At 35.2% G+C, this 17,089-nt stretch overlaps 1 protein-coding gene across 6 annotated transcripts in view; it reads right to left on the bottom strand.

Annotated features, from left to right (window-relative positions):
- Positions 1–1,869: 1,869 nt before the first annotated feature.
- PPP1R21 (protein phosphatase 1 regulatory subunit 21) overlaps positions 1,870–17,089 on the bottom strand; it is a 103,388-nt gene continuing 88,168 nt past the window's right edge. For 2 of the 6 annotated variants that reach the window (XM_074286791.1, XM_074286790.1), the window contains 3 exons: positions 16,948–17,046; positions 14,450–14,578; positions 4,051–4,246 (listed from right to left, as the gene is read on the bottom strand). In XM_074286791.1, the coding sequence (XP_074142892.1) occupies positions 4,169–4,246; positions 14,450–14,578; positions 16,948–17,046 (306 nt within the window). In that variant the 3' untranslated portion in view covers positions 4,051–4,168. Of the gene's footprint in view, positions 2,511–4,048; positions 4,247–6,453; positions 6,658–14,449; positions 14,579–16,947; positions 17,047–17,089 lie in introns of those variants that run through there. The other 4 variants (XM_074286792.1, XM_074286789.1, XM_074286787.1 and 1 more) reach the window with 3 other exon arrangements.

Below are 17,089 nucleotides of genomic sequence, written 5' to 3'. Positions count from 1 at the left end.
GGCACTATATTCATAAAAGGTCAGATAACAGATGGCTTCAATTACATAAAAAAATCTGATAGAGAAAGAGAAAAGCTTAAAAGTTTCTGGCCAGGGACATTTTTAGCAATTACAGCATGTGATGCTAGCTAGTTTGAAGACAAGAAAGCCATCATTGCTAAACCAGCTTTCTGCCATTGGCCTCTAATTTTAGCAAACCCAAGTACTCTGGGAACAGTTTTATAGCAAATAAATAACAGCTGTCTCAAGACAAAAGTATCAATTGAATATGATGATTTATAAAGTACAATGAACACTCACCAGGCAAGCTGAATGACCTAATTGCCAGATGATCAATTAAATGCTGCAAGCACTATGCTTTCTAAATGACCTTCTTGCCTGACCCAGTTGCAAAGTGCAAAGAGAACCACAATGAAAACACCCTTCTTCCCTTTTGTTCTATGCAGTAGCTTGCTTCTGTATATGTCTTTGTCATTTGACCTACTCCCCCAAATGTATTCACTCAACAATAAATCATCCAACAAACATTTATTATGCGCCTACTGAGTGCAAGGCACTGTGGTAAGCACTGCAGGGGATACAAAGACATCTGAGACATAGTCCCTGCCCCCAAGGAGCTTACACTCTGGTTGAGAAGACAAACACAAACAGATGAAAATCGAAATAAAACAAGACACAAATGGTTTGAGACAATAAACAATATCACAAAATGTTACATGTAAGCACATTCTTCAGTATTTGCTCAACACAGATTGCCTATGACTCAAAGTTATACATGAATTGGGTGAAGTTATGATCTGTGTAGAATGAAAGCATCTCCTTATGATGCTGTTCTTGGGCTTACAGGAAGCCTCCTTTTGGCCACATTGTTGTATATTGTTTTCTAGGGATTAGACTCAAGAGATGAGTGTGGTGCTCCCAGTAAAGCAAAAGACAAAAGCTATGTGAGCTTGATATGGCAGGGGTGGATGCTAGATCTATTATATACTGGAAATGAAACAAGGACCTCCAGCAAGTCTCCATTTAGGAAATAATTCTTCTTTCCCTTTTTAAAAAAAAGTTCCAATTATGAAGAGAATAGCTTTCTAGAACTATCCACTCAAACTCTTTATTTCAAAGGTTCACATGTGCTACAAGCAATACTAAAAAGCTCTGACTGCAAACTAATTTCCCAAATTGTAGCTAATCACTAAATTACTTAAAAATTAAAGGCAAAGTGGCAGTCACTTTAATGGCAAGGTTTCCCACTTAATCTCCTTAAAGTCTAAGGACATGACTCTCTACTGGGAACAGAAACTTCCTCTATTTTAGAACAAACTATTCCCAGAGAGACAGTGCTGCTGTGCCAGATGTTTTCTTAACCACTATCAACTATATTGCTATCTTTGCCTTCATATGCTTAAGTTACAGAAGAGTTGGAAGACTCTTCTAATTAGTGTTCAGTTAGAAGAATCTAAAAAAAAAAAAAATCATACCTTACTATCTAAAGAGGAGGTTATAGTATTGTAGTTTTAAGATACACAAATGCTGGTCTAAATTATTCGATTGCAAGAATAGAAAGAAAAGTAAACAAACATAAGCAACCTTATGAAGGAAGCAATAGCAACAAAGTTTGTACATAGACCATACGTGGGAGAATGGGGGGAGAACAAGAAGGAATGGAAAAGGACTTAGGGGCTTTGATTCAGGGCTGAGCTAAAAGAGCATCTTTTGTTGATCAAATTTCATCAATCTTTTAAAAAAATTAACTGGAATATCTAATTCAAATGACACAAAGGTATCAGAAAAACATTTTAAGGTTTTGATTTTGTCATATCCCAAAAGTTTTAAATTTACATTATTGAACATACATTAGAAAGACAGATACAATTTCCTTTAAGTATGAATTTATTGACGTCAACTTCCATAAGCTAATCATTCTAATACAGAGAGTGATTCAGGAAACAGAGACAATAATAAACCCACGAGAACTAAGTTTGAATGGTCAAAAAAATAATGGAGAGGTCTCCATAAACAATCTGGAGACTGTTTTCAATTATAGCAGGAAACAGTGAAAAGTTGCTAATTTAAACATTTTATCCAGAAACATACATCTATTGCACTGATACCAAATCTGTTGCCAAATAATTGAGTTTGAAAATATACAAAATCTTCTTTGTTCTTACATACTGAAATTAAAGCCTAATCTTAAAAAGTGCACAGTAAAAACAGCTTAAGGAAATTTCTACAAGATTTATGGTATTGTATATTGTTTTGCATTTTATTGTTGACATCGAATTCTATATTTACCTTACTGGTTACAAATACATTCTAATTTTTTCATAGCCATATACAGCATTGACTTGTGACTAGGTCCAATAATACTTCAGTTTTTTGAAAAGGCTGACTCCAGAAATGGACAAGGATTTTCAGCACCTGCAGTTCTGGGCAGCAGCAGCATCAGAAAGGACAGTCCCCTGACTGACCCAACTATTTGTAAACTATCGACTTTTGTTCTTTTTAGAATTGCCCTGTATGAAGAAAAACATCAACAATTAGGAAAAAAACTTAAAAGAAAATATATTTTATAAGTAATAAGCCAAGTTTTCACACATTTCATTTTGCCAAGTATTTCCCCAAAGATTTTTGTTCCTGCCCTTCTTTTCTTCCCTCTCCTGACCTTTCTTCTACTACATCCTCTCCCTTCCCTCTTGTAGGAAACCATTCTCTTGTTTCTTGTTTTACTTTTGCACTTTTAAATATTACTTCTCTTTTACATATTCCTTTTGCTTGATCATCTTCCAGTTTCTGTGCTAAAAATTTCTTCCTTCAAAACTATGCCCTTGCCTTGCTTCTTTTCTCTCTCTACACACTTTTTTCTAGGAACACGTTATCTCCCATGGGTTTAATTAACATCATTTTGCAAATGATACTCAAATCAAGTCTTCTCTCTCCTGAATTACAGTCTCATATAACCAACTTCCTGCTGGGCATCCAATAGACAATCCTAACATGCTAAGTTTGATTAACATACCCAATATGGGATTCATCTCCCTAAAGAGAACACTTTTTTCAACTTCCCTGTTTCTGTGAAAAATACTATTCTTCTAGTCATATAGATTCACAACCATAGAGGTAGTCACCCTTAACTCTTCCCTCTCCCTTACGTTCTATACCCTAACAGCTGCTAAATCTTGTTCCTTCTATCTCCATGTCTTTTGCACCAAATCCATTCTGTCCAATAGCACTACCACAGCCCACCAATACAGGTACTTATCACTTCTTGCCTGAATTACTGTAACCAAAGCCTATTAATCGGTCCCTTTACTTCTAGTCACTCTCCTTCCTATAATATATTCCCCCCAATGTCAAAACAATTTTCAAATTTTTAGTGACTCCTTAAAAATTTTACAATAAAATACAAAACTCACACTGACATTTAAAGCCTTTCACATCTGGCTCCAACTAATCTTCCAAGACTTCCTTCACATTTCCCTTTCACCAATTCTATGTTTCAGCCAAATATCAGCTGTTTCCAAAATTAGATTTGCTATCTCCAAATTTTGGAGATATTTGCCTGGGAACTACCACCCATACTCACAATGCATTCATCTTGGCCTCCTAGAATCCTGTTTCCTTTAAAGCTGAACTCAAGTAACATCTTCTACAGGAAGCTTTTTCTGACTAATTGCCCTTACTGTTAGTCATCTAGATCTCCTTTCGGGGACCATCCAATTCTAAATCTATGATTTTCTGCTGTGTTCCCCATTTGAATATAAGGTCTCTGAAGGCTGTCTGTTTCTTGTTTGTCTCTTTATCTCCAAATCCCTTGTATATAGTAGGTATATTTAATAAAGATTTGTTGTATCACATCTTACTCAGTCTCATGATTTCAATTACCTTTAAGTCTCCTAAATCTTAATTTCTAGCCCTGACCTGTCTTGTGTTTTCCAGATCCATATTTGCAACAGTCTACAGAACAGATTACATCTGGTTCTGTTATTAAGTCACCAACTGATTACATTGGTTTCTGATTTTGAATAGTAGAAATGACCAGTCCTCTGTCTTTCAGAAATTTATTTTTGAAGCTGTGTAAAGCCTTGCCTAGACCATGTCATGTCCTAATTCACTATTCTCAAAGGCAATACCTGATCTCTATCCCCTTCCCCCAGTTTGCTGCAATGTATTTTTACCTTATCTCGACATATAGATCTTCTTCTTTCCAGCTCAGCTTAGGTATCAAATCTTCCATGGAATCTAGGTGATACTGCAGATAACAGTGCTGGACTCAGAGTCAGGAAGACCTGAGTTCAAATCTAGTTTCAGACACTTACTAACTATGTAACTAAATAAGTCACTTAACTTTTCTCTGCCAACATTTCCTCTCTATAAAACAGAGACAACACTATCCAACTCCACAGATGGCAGTGAGGATCAAATCAGGTTATTTTTGTAAAGTACACTATAAACCTTAAAGCATTTTACAAATGCTAGCTATTATAATAAGGAAGATAGTATTATTATTATTAAAGTTTTCCCTGGTCCCCTCAGTTAAAAATATTATCTTCTTTCTCAAAATTTTCTAGAATACTACCTAGATTTTTGCTTGGCCTTCATTAAATTCTACCTTGAATTATACACATATCATTCTCACAGGAAATTTTTTATTAGTTGAAATTAAGGTCTGTCATTTTTCATCTCTGTAACCCTAGCAATACCATAGTATCTTGAACACAGAAGGAATCTAATAAATGTTTGTCAAAATGAACTCAATGTCTCACTGAGGCCTCAAATTCAGTATGTTCAAAACTAAACTCAAAATTTTTCTCTTAAAACTGCTCTTCCTTATGACTTTAACATTTCAGTTCATGTTACCACCATTCCTTTAGTTTTCCACATTTTCATCCTTAAAACTATCTTTGATTCTTCTTATTCCTTTTCTTCTTCTAGTCTTCAACCAATCAGTTACCAAATCTTGTCAATTCAACCTGCCTAAAGGACATTTCTTAGATTCACATCCTCTGCTCTATTCTCGCTAATATAAATCTTCATTCACTGCCCACCTAGACTTATCTTCATACCTCTAATTTCTCTACCCTTATCTAATTCATCCTTCATACTGCTGATGTAATAATCTGGCTGATGCATAGATATAGAAAAATTTTCACCACTTCTAAGATTCATATGAATAGAAGAAAACAATCTTGTCAACTCTGTTGGAGGACAGAATGGAGAACAGAGAGACTGAAAAGAATTCTCCTTGATGAAACTCCTCCCTTCAATGCATATATGTAAATATTCTGCATCAAAGGTTTCCTCATATACTAAAGAGTTCAGTGATCTGCCAAGATTCACAAAGTCTTTATCTGAACACAGATCTTTCTAATGCCAAAAGCTAAATTTACCCATAATAGGACAATACCTTTCACTTCAATATCTATTTTCAGGCTGAAAAATCTCTACCCAAGAAATGTTTGGTTAATTACCAATTCTTCTAAAACAATATCAATATGACATATATAGTCATGTCTTGCTTCTGCTCAAAATACCTAAGAGTTGCATTACTACTTTTCAAAGTTCAAATTGCAATATTTGACATTCAAAATCCTATAGAATCTGGAACTCATCCAGTATTCCAGCTTTATCTAATACTTACCCTTCCTGATCCCTGAATATGCCCTGGAATTTTCTGTCTATGTCTCAGCTCACACTGACATAAACTTAGAATGTTCTTCTTTCCCTGTATGACCACTGAATTTCTGACCATACTTTGAATCCAACTCAAATATCAACTGTTAAATATTTCCCTGATCCTTCCTTTGGATAAGCATCTTTCTCTTCAAACCTTATATAATAAAGGTTATTTTACAATTCTAATGTAATTTTCATGTACAATCATTTTTTATCTTATCCTCCAAGTGGTCCATGAACTACATTAGGCTTCACTTATCCACAGTTCATATAATTTCCAGAGCCTAGCACTATGCCCTACACACACTGTGTATTTAATATTTCCTAAATTTGAATATTGTGAAACCTTGATCAAGTTAATCTAACCTCTCCTCTGAGCTTGAGTGTTCCTATTTTATGAAAAAAAGGAAAAATTAATGATTTCTGAAGTTCCTTATAGCTCTAAGTCTTTATATGTCACAATTTAATAATTTGGCTTAAAAAAAAATGGTGCTCCATTTGAAAATCATTTCTTATTCTCTTAAGTCACCTAATATTTATTCTGCTTATTTCTGTACATTTCACTAATTCCTTCCTTTTCACTGTTTGGAATTTTCTTTGCCATTTCCACCCAATTATAATATGAGAAAACTACTGACTTGGCATTCACCAAAACCATAACATTTATTTGAATCTAAATTCAAAGGGGCTTCTTAAAGGTGGAGAAAAATCTTTTCACCAGCACTCTTTTTTTCTTGCTTAAATGGCTCACCCCATTGTACTAATTCTGAATAACCACACATGTTTTTATTTGAAAGAGGGGAACCACTTTAATCATATTCCTACATTAACCATTAAATATAAGTATTTAACAAAATCAATATAAGTGAGAAATGCATACAATACAAAGAACATGTTAATGGCAACCAGAAGTTCTTCAGGATGTTTATGTTGTATCCAACGATGAGAGCATTGACTGAGATATAGTCTGAAGCTTTACCTGACAAACTGAATTAGTAACAAACAGGAAAAAATAGGTATCAAACAAAAGAGACAAATCAGTATGTAAAAACCTAAAATGCAATTAATAATCTATAAGGGATTGAGTTTTATTAACTACTGATATTAGATAGTTTGAGAAATAGATTGAAATTTTTTTTCTTAAGCTAGATAACGAAGTGGATAGAGCACCTGCCCCTAAGTCAGGAGGACCTGAGTTCAAATATGTTCTCAAGACACTTAACACTTCCTAGCTGTGTGACCCTGGGCAAGTCACTTAACCCCAATTGCCTCAGAAAAAAAAAAAAAAAAACAACTTAAAATTTTTTTCAGCTTAGTATAAAAGTGCCTTTCCTATCAATAAGGACAGATCAGTTTTTAAAGAATCTATTGTTATTCTTATTATTACTTGTTAACCGAATAATGGGAGATGAAATAGACCCTCTTAAAAATAGAGTTAGTGAATTGTTTCTAGAAGGAAACTCAAAAGTTAAGCTTCCATAATGCTAAGATGATAGTTACCATCTGAACCACCAAAACTTTTGTTCCCTATCACTAATACATTCAATAGGATATTCCTACTCCAATTTTGAACCTAAGCTTGGTTTAAAAGACCTTACAGCAAATCAGATTTTACCATCATACCAAAATAAACAAGAATTTACAAAATAGTAAACATTATTTATAGCAAAATAGCAAGATAAAAGCCACCAAGGAATTGTAGATGAATTCATCTTCATCTCATTAGATAAGCTTGTATTAATGACATAGCAACAGAAAACTGAGGGCATGCCAAAAGATGAGATCCTTGAAATATTATACCCCAAATCCCAGTTTTCTGAAGTATCTATTGCCTCAGAAGTTATTAAAAAAAAAAAAATCACACTAGTTCAACTCATTACTTTGCATGATGCTTTCAGAGAGACACCCACAAAAACAGTCTCCATGATAACCAGAAGCCAAGCAAATACCACAAAATTACAATGAAAAGCAAAATGTACAAAGTAAAAATTCTTACATACTGATAAAATTAATTTCCAGAGAGGTCCTCCATTAACTAACCTATTGTAACCTAAAATTAGTAGTCCCATAACCTGTGGCTAGCAAATTACCACCTTCAATTCCTCAATCTTTGTGATTCAGAGTTGCAATCTACTAAAGTATGTCTGTCCTTTGTGACCTCTTCCCAACATGTGGTCTTCCCTTCCATTTAGCCCCTAAAATCTCAATCCTGAAATTTACTTTCTTAGATTTCTCCCTACCATTCTTTCCATCTTTTTTGTACTCAGAGAAATTTAACTTCCAGAAAATACTTCATCTCCGTTAGTGTTCTCTAGTGCCAGCTGATCCTTTCTTCATGTCCCTTAAGAATATTCCTTGTACCCCAATTATTTATAAGGACTACCCTACCAGAAGGATTCAGAAACCTCTTCCCCTTTGAGATTCACACAATCTGTCAACATGGTCAACAGATCCTTGTAGCTGCTGTGTCTTGGCCCCACGGTCACTCACTCTCCTCCCTCAACGAGATGAGTGTCTGGCCCAGTGTTCTCCATCTCAACTACTGCCCTTTATTATGGAGGCCTTCATGTTGCTGTGATGGCCTGACAAACATACTGTCTTTCACTTCATCAATGTCCTCATTACATCTTCACTCTCCCTTGGCTCTTCACAGAGGTAGCCTTAGACCTTACCACCAACCTCCAATTTATGCCATTATCATAAGCCTGAATACTGAAATTCCCTTTTTTGGTCACAATCTCTTATCTTTTCATCTCTTCCTCTGCCTTCACTGCTCCAAAATATAGTCTTCATTGTCACTGTGATCTCCAGTCACAGTCCCCAATTCAAATCCGTCACTCCTCCTTTAGTCTCATTTTCTTTTCAGAGTCTTGATTGCAGAGTAAAACAGTATGATAAGAAAACATCTTCCAATCATTACTCCCTAGACTCATTCTGTCCTTGCTTTTTACATCCTGTCTTCTTCACATCTAGGTCCAGCCCTAATCATCATCTTCTCTGCTCCTAGTTGCTGAAGGAAATAATGCAGTCATGCCTTCTGGACTTATGACAAATTCATGTCACCCGTTCTCAGATGGGCCTTCATGTAACACAGCAATCCTTTTAGACTTCCTGAATTGACTCGGGGTCATTCTCACAGCCATTATTCCAAACTTTCTCTCTCAATCTTTTATAGCTTTCTCAAGCTCCTTTACTGAGAAAAACCAAGGCCATCTGCCATCTCCCTCAGTCCCTTACTCCATACTCCAAAACAATTCTACAAGCATCTCCTCTTCCTTTCCTCCTTTGCCAATGCCATCCTTTGTGATTGTCTCCTAGGTTTCAGTCTCCCACTATCCTAGACACATACTATATTTCCTCTAGAAATATGTATTCATACATCATTTTCATCTTCAAATCTTTTCCTTTCTACTGGCTTCCTCTCCACAGTCCAGGAATGTTCAGATACTCACAATTTGTAAAAATCCATTTCTTCAAACTACTGCACTCCATTCTTCTGTCACTCTAGGAGTCAGTCTGCATCATGGGCTTCATTTCTTCTTTACCTACTCACTTCTCCACCCTTTGCAATCTGGTTTCCACCCATATCACTCTACTAAACTCACTGTCTCAAGAAAAAAAAAAATCTAGCTGCTAAATCTAAGGATCTTCTCCCCCCCCCCCCCCCAGTCCTTGCCCTCTTTACCACTTTTGATATTTCTGACCACTTCTTGTCCTGACTATGCTCTTCTCCCTTGGCTTCCATAGTATTGCTCTGGTTCTTCTTCTACTGGTCTGACTCTTCCTCCTCTCATTCTATTCTGTTGTTCATTCTTGTCTGATGAAGAGTGCTTCTTACAGGTGTGTCCTGGGCTCTGTCTTCTCTCTTCAGTTTCTCTCCTGATTATCTCATCAGCTCCAATAGACTCTAGCTCTTATCTTTGACCAGAATCTTACACAATTAATAACTGACTAGAAATATCTACCTGGACATCCCAGCAGCATTTCACATTCAACATGTCCTAGACAGAACTGATCATCTTTCTCTTCAAACTCTCCTCTCTTCCAAACTCCACTATTTCTATTATAGACATATGCAGTCTCCAAGTCACCCAGGTTTAGAACATCTTCAGCTACTAGCTCTCCTTTACCTCCTCTCTCAAATCCAATTAATTCTACATATAAAATAGCTCAGCCTTGCAAGAGTTGCCAAACTACATAGATCAAATCCTTCAGGGAGGGAGAGGAAGGGTGGTTTTTAGAAGAGTGAATTCAGAAAATACTGTTCAAGGTAGGAAGAAATGCTGCAATGGGAAAATAGGGTGTGTGTGTGTGTGTGTGTGTGTGTGTGTGTGTGTGTATTTTGAATGAATTATGAACTATCCATTTAACAGTATATATCAGTCTGGACAACAGGTATTCTACATCTATGATCAATTTGATTTAATATGAATATTTAGGCTTAAATCTTTTCAGTGATTATGACTAAATTTAAGAGGATTTCTAATGTTCTAGGGCTTGCAATCACCACAATGTCATCTGCAAAAAAGATGCATCCTGAGGCCTTCATCAATTAAAGAGAATTCCTCTGTCCTTAGGTATCTTTCTCCACTGGTGGCAAACATATTTGGCAATAATGCCTTTCCCTATTTGCCACTTAATATTAATGACAACTTTTCTTGGTCAGATCTGGCATATATTCAGAACATCTCTGAGGGTATTTCCTCATATGAAGAAAGAAGATTTCCTTCAAAAGAATCGTGATGGCGTGCCACAGAAGAACCATGGAAACACTTTGGAAATAAATAGTTACTCTGTATCTGATTCTGGTCAACTACCACATTGCATAGGAGGATCTACTGACTGCAGAAGCATTCAAAAAGCCATTTTCTCTTCAGCTAAACTGTATTGGTTTGATTCCTTTGCTGGTGGCATCTGGTAAGAGACAATGCTGTACCAGGAGGTTTTTATATCTTCTTTGCCCCCTCCCCCCAAAAACCATGTAGTTCCATGAAATTGGGCCTTGGTTCTTTGCCTGCTTCAGTATCTTCATTCTAGGTAAAGAAGGCAGCATAGTATATAGAGCACTAACTTTGAATCTGTAAGATTCATCTTTGTGAGTGTAAATCTGGCCTCAAATGTAACAGCTGTGTGACCCTGGGCAAGTCACTTAACCTTATTTGTCCCAGTTTTTCAAATGCAAAATGAGCTGGAGAAGGAAATGGCTAATCACTCCATTTATCTTTACCAAGAAGACTCCAAATGGCTTACTCAGGGCTGGACAGGACTAAAACAAATGAACAACAACAAAGGCAATTAATCCACATTCCTTGGGAATTTGGAGTTCAGGACCATAAACCTCCAGATCCCAGAGGAAGAATCGCAAGAGTCAAAATCTATTCTGAGTTTTATATTCAGTTCAGCATCAGTGCTACAAGGAACAAATAATGACCTTTCAGATCTAATTCAGTGGGAGTTAAATATCATGCAATAGTCATACTCCATTTGGATATAAACTTGGTGTAAGACCAATGCATATATAAAGAACTGAACTTGTTCCAAACTCATTCTTCTCAGAGACCAAGGCAATATTCTAGATAATATGCCTCCAAGGAATTAGGAAGAAAATGTTTGTACTTTTGTAATTGCTATGTCTTCAAAGTAAACACTTATTAGAAAAGTTAAGTGATTAAATTAAAAATGAAGTGCTAGTAACTAGTAGCTAATAGTGAGGAACACAACTGTTGGGGGCTTCAAGACACTGTCATTAAAAAAAAGATCCTTAAGCCTTTCAGAATATACTTAGAACCAAGATAGACAAATATAGCCAGCCTGGTTCTAGAGTGCTATGCCAATTGATATGCCAGAGCATATTCACTGTAAATGATTTTGATGTAAGCATGGAAAATAACTTCCCTTTTAGGTGGCAGTTCGAACCATTGAACCAAACTTATTTTGCTACTCAAACACACTAAGCACATTGGGAACCTGTATTCCCAATATGTCTTGAATCAACTGTGGAATACAGAGATATGGTCTACTGTAGAAGACCAACTATGGAAACTGCCTATTAGTTTTTTGAAACTTTCTCATAAAGTTTTTGTGTAAGGGGAAAAGGCTAAAAATAAGTTCCTGAGATCTTTTGTTTTCTTCACATCTTTGGTATCTTCCTTTTCAGCTAACTTGAGAATTGTTGAAAATCTCAACAATTAGGTCACCTCCAACATGAACCTCCTCTGACCACACTTCAAGTCTACTTCAGCTGCTTTTTCTGTCTTTTTCTCAGCCATTTCCATTTCTTCTACAATAATAGTATTAATACTGTGTTTTGCATCTCAAAACAACCTTGGGAGATAGGGATTGTCCCTGGGTTACTGATGAAGAAATTTAGGCAGGCAAAGACTAGGTAATTTGAGATCAAATTTGAATTCAAGTTTTCTGACATCAAGACCTAATGTCCTACTCACTATGCCACCAGTTACTTCTAATAGAACTAGCAGTACTGTGATAATCAGGTCTTTTGTGGTATGGTGCTCCCTTCAAGTAGGCTTCTTCCAATTTCCCTCAATGCTAGGATCTTTCTTCTCTACTAATTATCTTCAATTTATCTTTTGTTTATTTTACACAGTAATCTGTAAGTGAGTGAGAGTGGTCTGCTCCATTAGACTGGGAGCTCTTTTTGGGCAGGGACTATCTTTTGCCCTTCTTTGTATCTCCAGGGCATATAATACAGTAAGTGCTAATAAGTGTTGACTAATAAAAGTTTATCATAAAAATTTTCACAAATTTTGGGCTTTAGCCTGTTTGTTTTCCATTTTCATCCTTAAATGTTCCAAAGAATGTCTTTGCCTGATTGAATTTCTTAACCAAGTTAAACTCCTTTTTTCTTCCCTAGTTTCTTACGGTTTTATGAGACAATATCATTAAGTCCTTCTATTATGTTTTTCTTTAAGGTTTAAAACTGAGATTCTCTTCTAAACTGCTCCTGGTTATAATATTGTTTTACAAGAATATCAAATATTTGGTGGTTGGCTAGTTTCTAATTTAAGAATTCAGCTTAAGAAATAGTGAATGGGTGATATACATTCTTCCATTCGTTTCCTATTTTTAACATCAAGTTTTCCTAAATCAATGACATTGGACTTATTTTTGCTGCATATGACACTTTCTTCTTGTTTTTGTTTTTGTTGTTCTTGTTTCATATTAATTGATATCTACCCTCTATCATTAATAGTCTGACTGCACACAGCTGATGTAAAGAAGACTCATATCAATAAGTTTCCTCTCAAAATTTAATCAATTTCCTTTCTGTGATATTATTTGGTGCCCAGTATTTTCAGCACCTCCTAATTCTTTTTCAAATAAAGTCTTTACAATATGTAGATGCAAGCTTCTCTATAGACCACAAATTATATTTTCTAATACATTTTTACTATACTCATTTTTGCATTAAAATCACCAATACCAAAGTGCATATATATATACATAGATAGATATAAATACATAACCTGACTTAATCTGGGGATTATTATCAAGTTCTTCATAAAATTTCCCTTCATCCTTTGTGACAGTGGCCTAGAAATTTCAGGTTTTTAATGGTGTCACTTGCAAATAATTAACACGAGCCATTCAATAAAAACTGAGTACCTGTCTCATGAAATGATTTTTCTTACTTTGGATAAACAATCAAATCAACTTTGCCAACTTCTTTATTTGTCTCTCCAAGAAAGGCTTATGAGCAGTCTTTAGAGTGAGTAACAACTTCCTTTTATGTGCACATATATGATCTTTTTACATATGTAAATGTATTATAAGACATTGACTTAATCTAAGCCTAAAAAATAAGAGATTTGTGAGAAATTCAAGGGATTTCCCTCTCACAATCAGGAAGCTAACCAAGGAACCTTTGCCCTAATCTGCAAAGAACTGTCATAAAAGCACCTCTTTTACAAAAAACACACAAAAGCAATATTTTCAGGGAAGTTATTTGACCTAAGTTACTCTGTATAGCTTGTCACCAGTGTAATACCAAGCACGTTATAAGAAATAAAGATGCTAATCAGCAAACACTGTACAGGGCTTCAAAGTTCAGCTCTTTCTGGCATAGAATTCCACAAAGAACCTAAATGCTCTACTTTTAGATATATTCTATTAAATGATTTGACTTTTATATTTAACTTAGCACTAAAATGCAAGTATAAATATTATATATAATAACCTATAGATTATATCATATACAAATACACAAATACACACATAGATAGAAACTAGAACAATGAATTCAAATCTATTAGGAACTCCCTGAATAAGGAAACTCTTTCTGACCAGTTAAGTGAATATAAAAACCTTCTCTGCAACTTACAGAGAGCTCTTCTAGAGCAGGGCTTCTTAAACTTTTTCCACTCATGACCTCTTTTTGCCCAAGGAAATTTTTTACATGACCCCAAGTATATAAAATAGGTATATAAACCAAACATTTGCTGGTAATAAATCACAATTTCATGGCCTCCACATTCAGTTACAAGGCCTCTTATATGATTGAAATCCATAGTTTAAAAGGCTAGGCTCTAGAGCAGTGACTTTAAAGTGACCTCTAGAACAGTTCCCTGCTAGGAATCACAGCCTAGTATATGTTGAGGCAGGAAATGAACTCTGAGACCAGCCCTTGTTCACTATACTAAGTTCCCTTGCTTATTCCTATCCATAAGCAAGATGAGGCATTTATGCAGACAAATGCATACATATTGGTACAAGGATCTTTTCTTTCTGAGAAGAAAAAACACACACCCCTTTTACATACCTTACTAGACATCTTTAGGGTATCAATTTCTTCCCTTTGTTTAGATAAGGTTTCATTCATACTACAAAGATGGTCACTCATCATACTGAGCTGATCCTCATAGCTCCTCTTAGTAGTTGTCAACTCATCCTAAACAGTGAAAGAAAAGAATCAAAAGTGGCTCACTTTCCAAAGCTCAATAGTATTCTATGCATTTAGTTACTTTGAAATTTTGGAAAGTAAACTGCCTGGTGAGCATGCAAACTAAGGTATGCAGATATGAAAGCAAACAAGAAAAAATGTGTTAAAATAATTTTTTTGTGGCTTTAAAAAAATGTTTTAAATCTCTTTCAATTAATCTTTAGAATTTTCCCAATGCAATATTTAAAGTTTTACCACAAAAATTCATTTGCTCTATCTCATTTTCAAGGCATAAGTTTTTCTGCTAGGAGAACTGGAAACGAATATGGCAGAAAATAGGCAAAGACCCCCAACTAACACCGTATACCAAGATAAAGTCAAAATAGGTTCATGATCTAGACATAAACAAATTAGAAGAACATAGGATAGTTTACCTCTCAGATTTGAGGAGGAAGAAGGAATTTGTGACCAAGAAGAACTAGAGATCATTATTGATCACAAAATAGATAATTTTGATTATATTAAGTTAAAAAGTTTTTGTACAAACAAAACTAATGGGAAGCAATAAACTGGGAAAACATTTTTATATCCAAAGGATCTGATAAAGGCCTCATTTCTAAAATATATAGAGAATTGACTCAAATTTATAATAATTCAAACCATTCTCCAATTGATAAATGCTCAAAGGATATGAACAGACAATTTTCAGGTGAAGAAATTGAAACTATTTGTAGTCACATGAAAAGGTGCTCCAAATCACTATTGATCAGAAAAATGCAAATTAAGACAGCTCTGAAATACCATTACACACCTGTCAGATTGGCTAAGATGACAGGAAAAGATAATGATGAATGTTGGAGGGGATGTGGGAAAACTGGGAAATGATACATTGTTGGTGGAACTGTGAACGGATCTAACCATTCTGGATAGCAATTTGGAACTACGTCCAAAAAGTTATCAAACTGTGCATACCTTTTGATCCAGCAGTATTTCTACTGGGATTATATCCCAAAGAGATCTTAAAGGAGGGAAAGTGCAAAAATGTTTGTGGCAGCTCTTTTTATAGTGTCAAGAAACTGGAAACTGACTGGATACCATCAGAGGGGGAATGGCTGAACAAGTTATGGTATATGAATGCTATGGAATACTATTGTTCTCTATGAAACAACCAGCAGGATGATTTCAGAGAGGCTTGGAGAGACCTACATGAACTGATGCTAAGTGAAATGAGTAGAACCAGGAGATCATTATACATGGCAACAACAATACTATATGGCAATCAATTCTCATGGACATGGCTCTCTTCAACATTGAGATGATTCAAACCAGTTCCAATTGTTCAGTGATTAAGAGAGCCATCTATACCCAGAGAGAGAATCATGGGAACACAGCATAGCATTGTCACTCTCTCTGTTGTTATTTGCTTGCATTTTGTTTTCTTTTTCTTCCTTCTTGATCCGATTTTTCTTGTGCAACAAGATAACTGTATAAATATGTATACATGTATTGGATCTAAGATGTATTTCAACATATTTAACATGTATTGGACTTCCTGCCAGGTAGGGGAGAGGGTGGGAGGAAGAAGGAGAAAATTTGGAACAAAAGGTTTTGCAAGGGTCAATGTCAAAAAATTACCCAAGCATATGCTTTGTAAATAAAAAGCTTTAATTTTAAAAAAAGGCATGTTTTTCTAAACATAGGCCAATTTGAGGTATCTCTCTCTGACAACACCCCCATTATTCCCTTCTACTTCCCTGATTCAAGATTGCTTTCCTTATCACCTAGTTTTTCCCTAGTCACAGTTCATTCAATCAACACTAAACTGTTCTCAATGAGAGAACTCCATTCAACAAATATTAATCACCTAAATGCAAAACACACTTGCCTGGGTATTGAATAATATTTTCATTTTAATAGATGCTTAATGGAGACAAAGCTTTAATACAAGCAAGAAAGCTAATAAATAGTAAGGACTTTAGATTTGGCTATTTTGAGGGAAACATTTTTGTAGGAGTGAACTTTCAGCAGAAGATACTGTTGATCAGGGAGGATAGGGGAGGAGGAAAATGCAGATTAATAGCATAGAATAATCTCATTTGCCAACTCACCAAATATTTATGTGGGGCAGAGAAACAAAGTCAAAGTCTAGCCTATTAGACATTATTATAGTAAAATGTTATCAGAGGAACAAATAACACAACCTTAACTTTTATCTGAACATTATTTAATTCAAACCATCTGGAAATAAGTTACTAAGTAAGTACTTTTTAAAGCACTGACTGCCACCATTTTGATAACGAAAAATTGATTTTTTTCTGCCCAAAAAAAGCCCAATAGATAATAGACTTAAATTACTTTATTAATATTTCTGAACTTACCTGCAGTCTGCTAATGTTCTGACTGGCTAATTTCATTTCTTCATTTAATGATTCTTTAGACTTTTCTGCTAAGGATAATCTTTTGGAGAGTGCTCGGCACTGTCAATTTAGAAAACATTATGTCAGCATAAGAAGAAAGGTT

Source organism: Sminthopsis crassicaudata, chromosome 2 (assembly GCF_048593235.1).
Source record: "Sminthopsis crassicaudata isolate SCR6 chromosome 2, ASM4859323v1, whole genome shotgun sequence".
Lineage (NCBI taxonomy): Eukaryota > Metazoa > Chordata > Mammalia > Dasyuromorphia > Dasyuridae > Sminthopsis > Sminthopsis crassicaudata.
The sequence above is the reverse complement of the archived record's forward strand: the minus strand, read 5'-3'. Positions and strand labels throughout refer to the sequence as shown.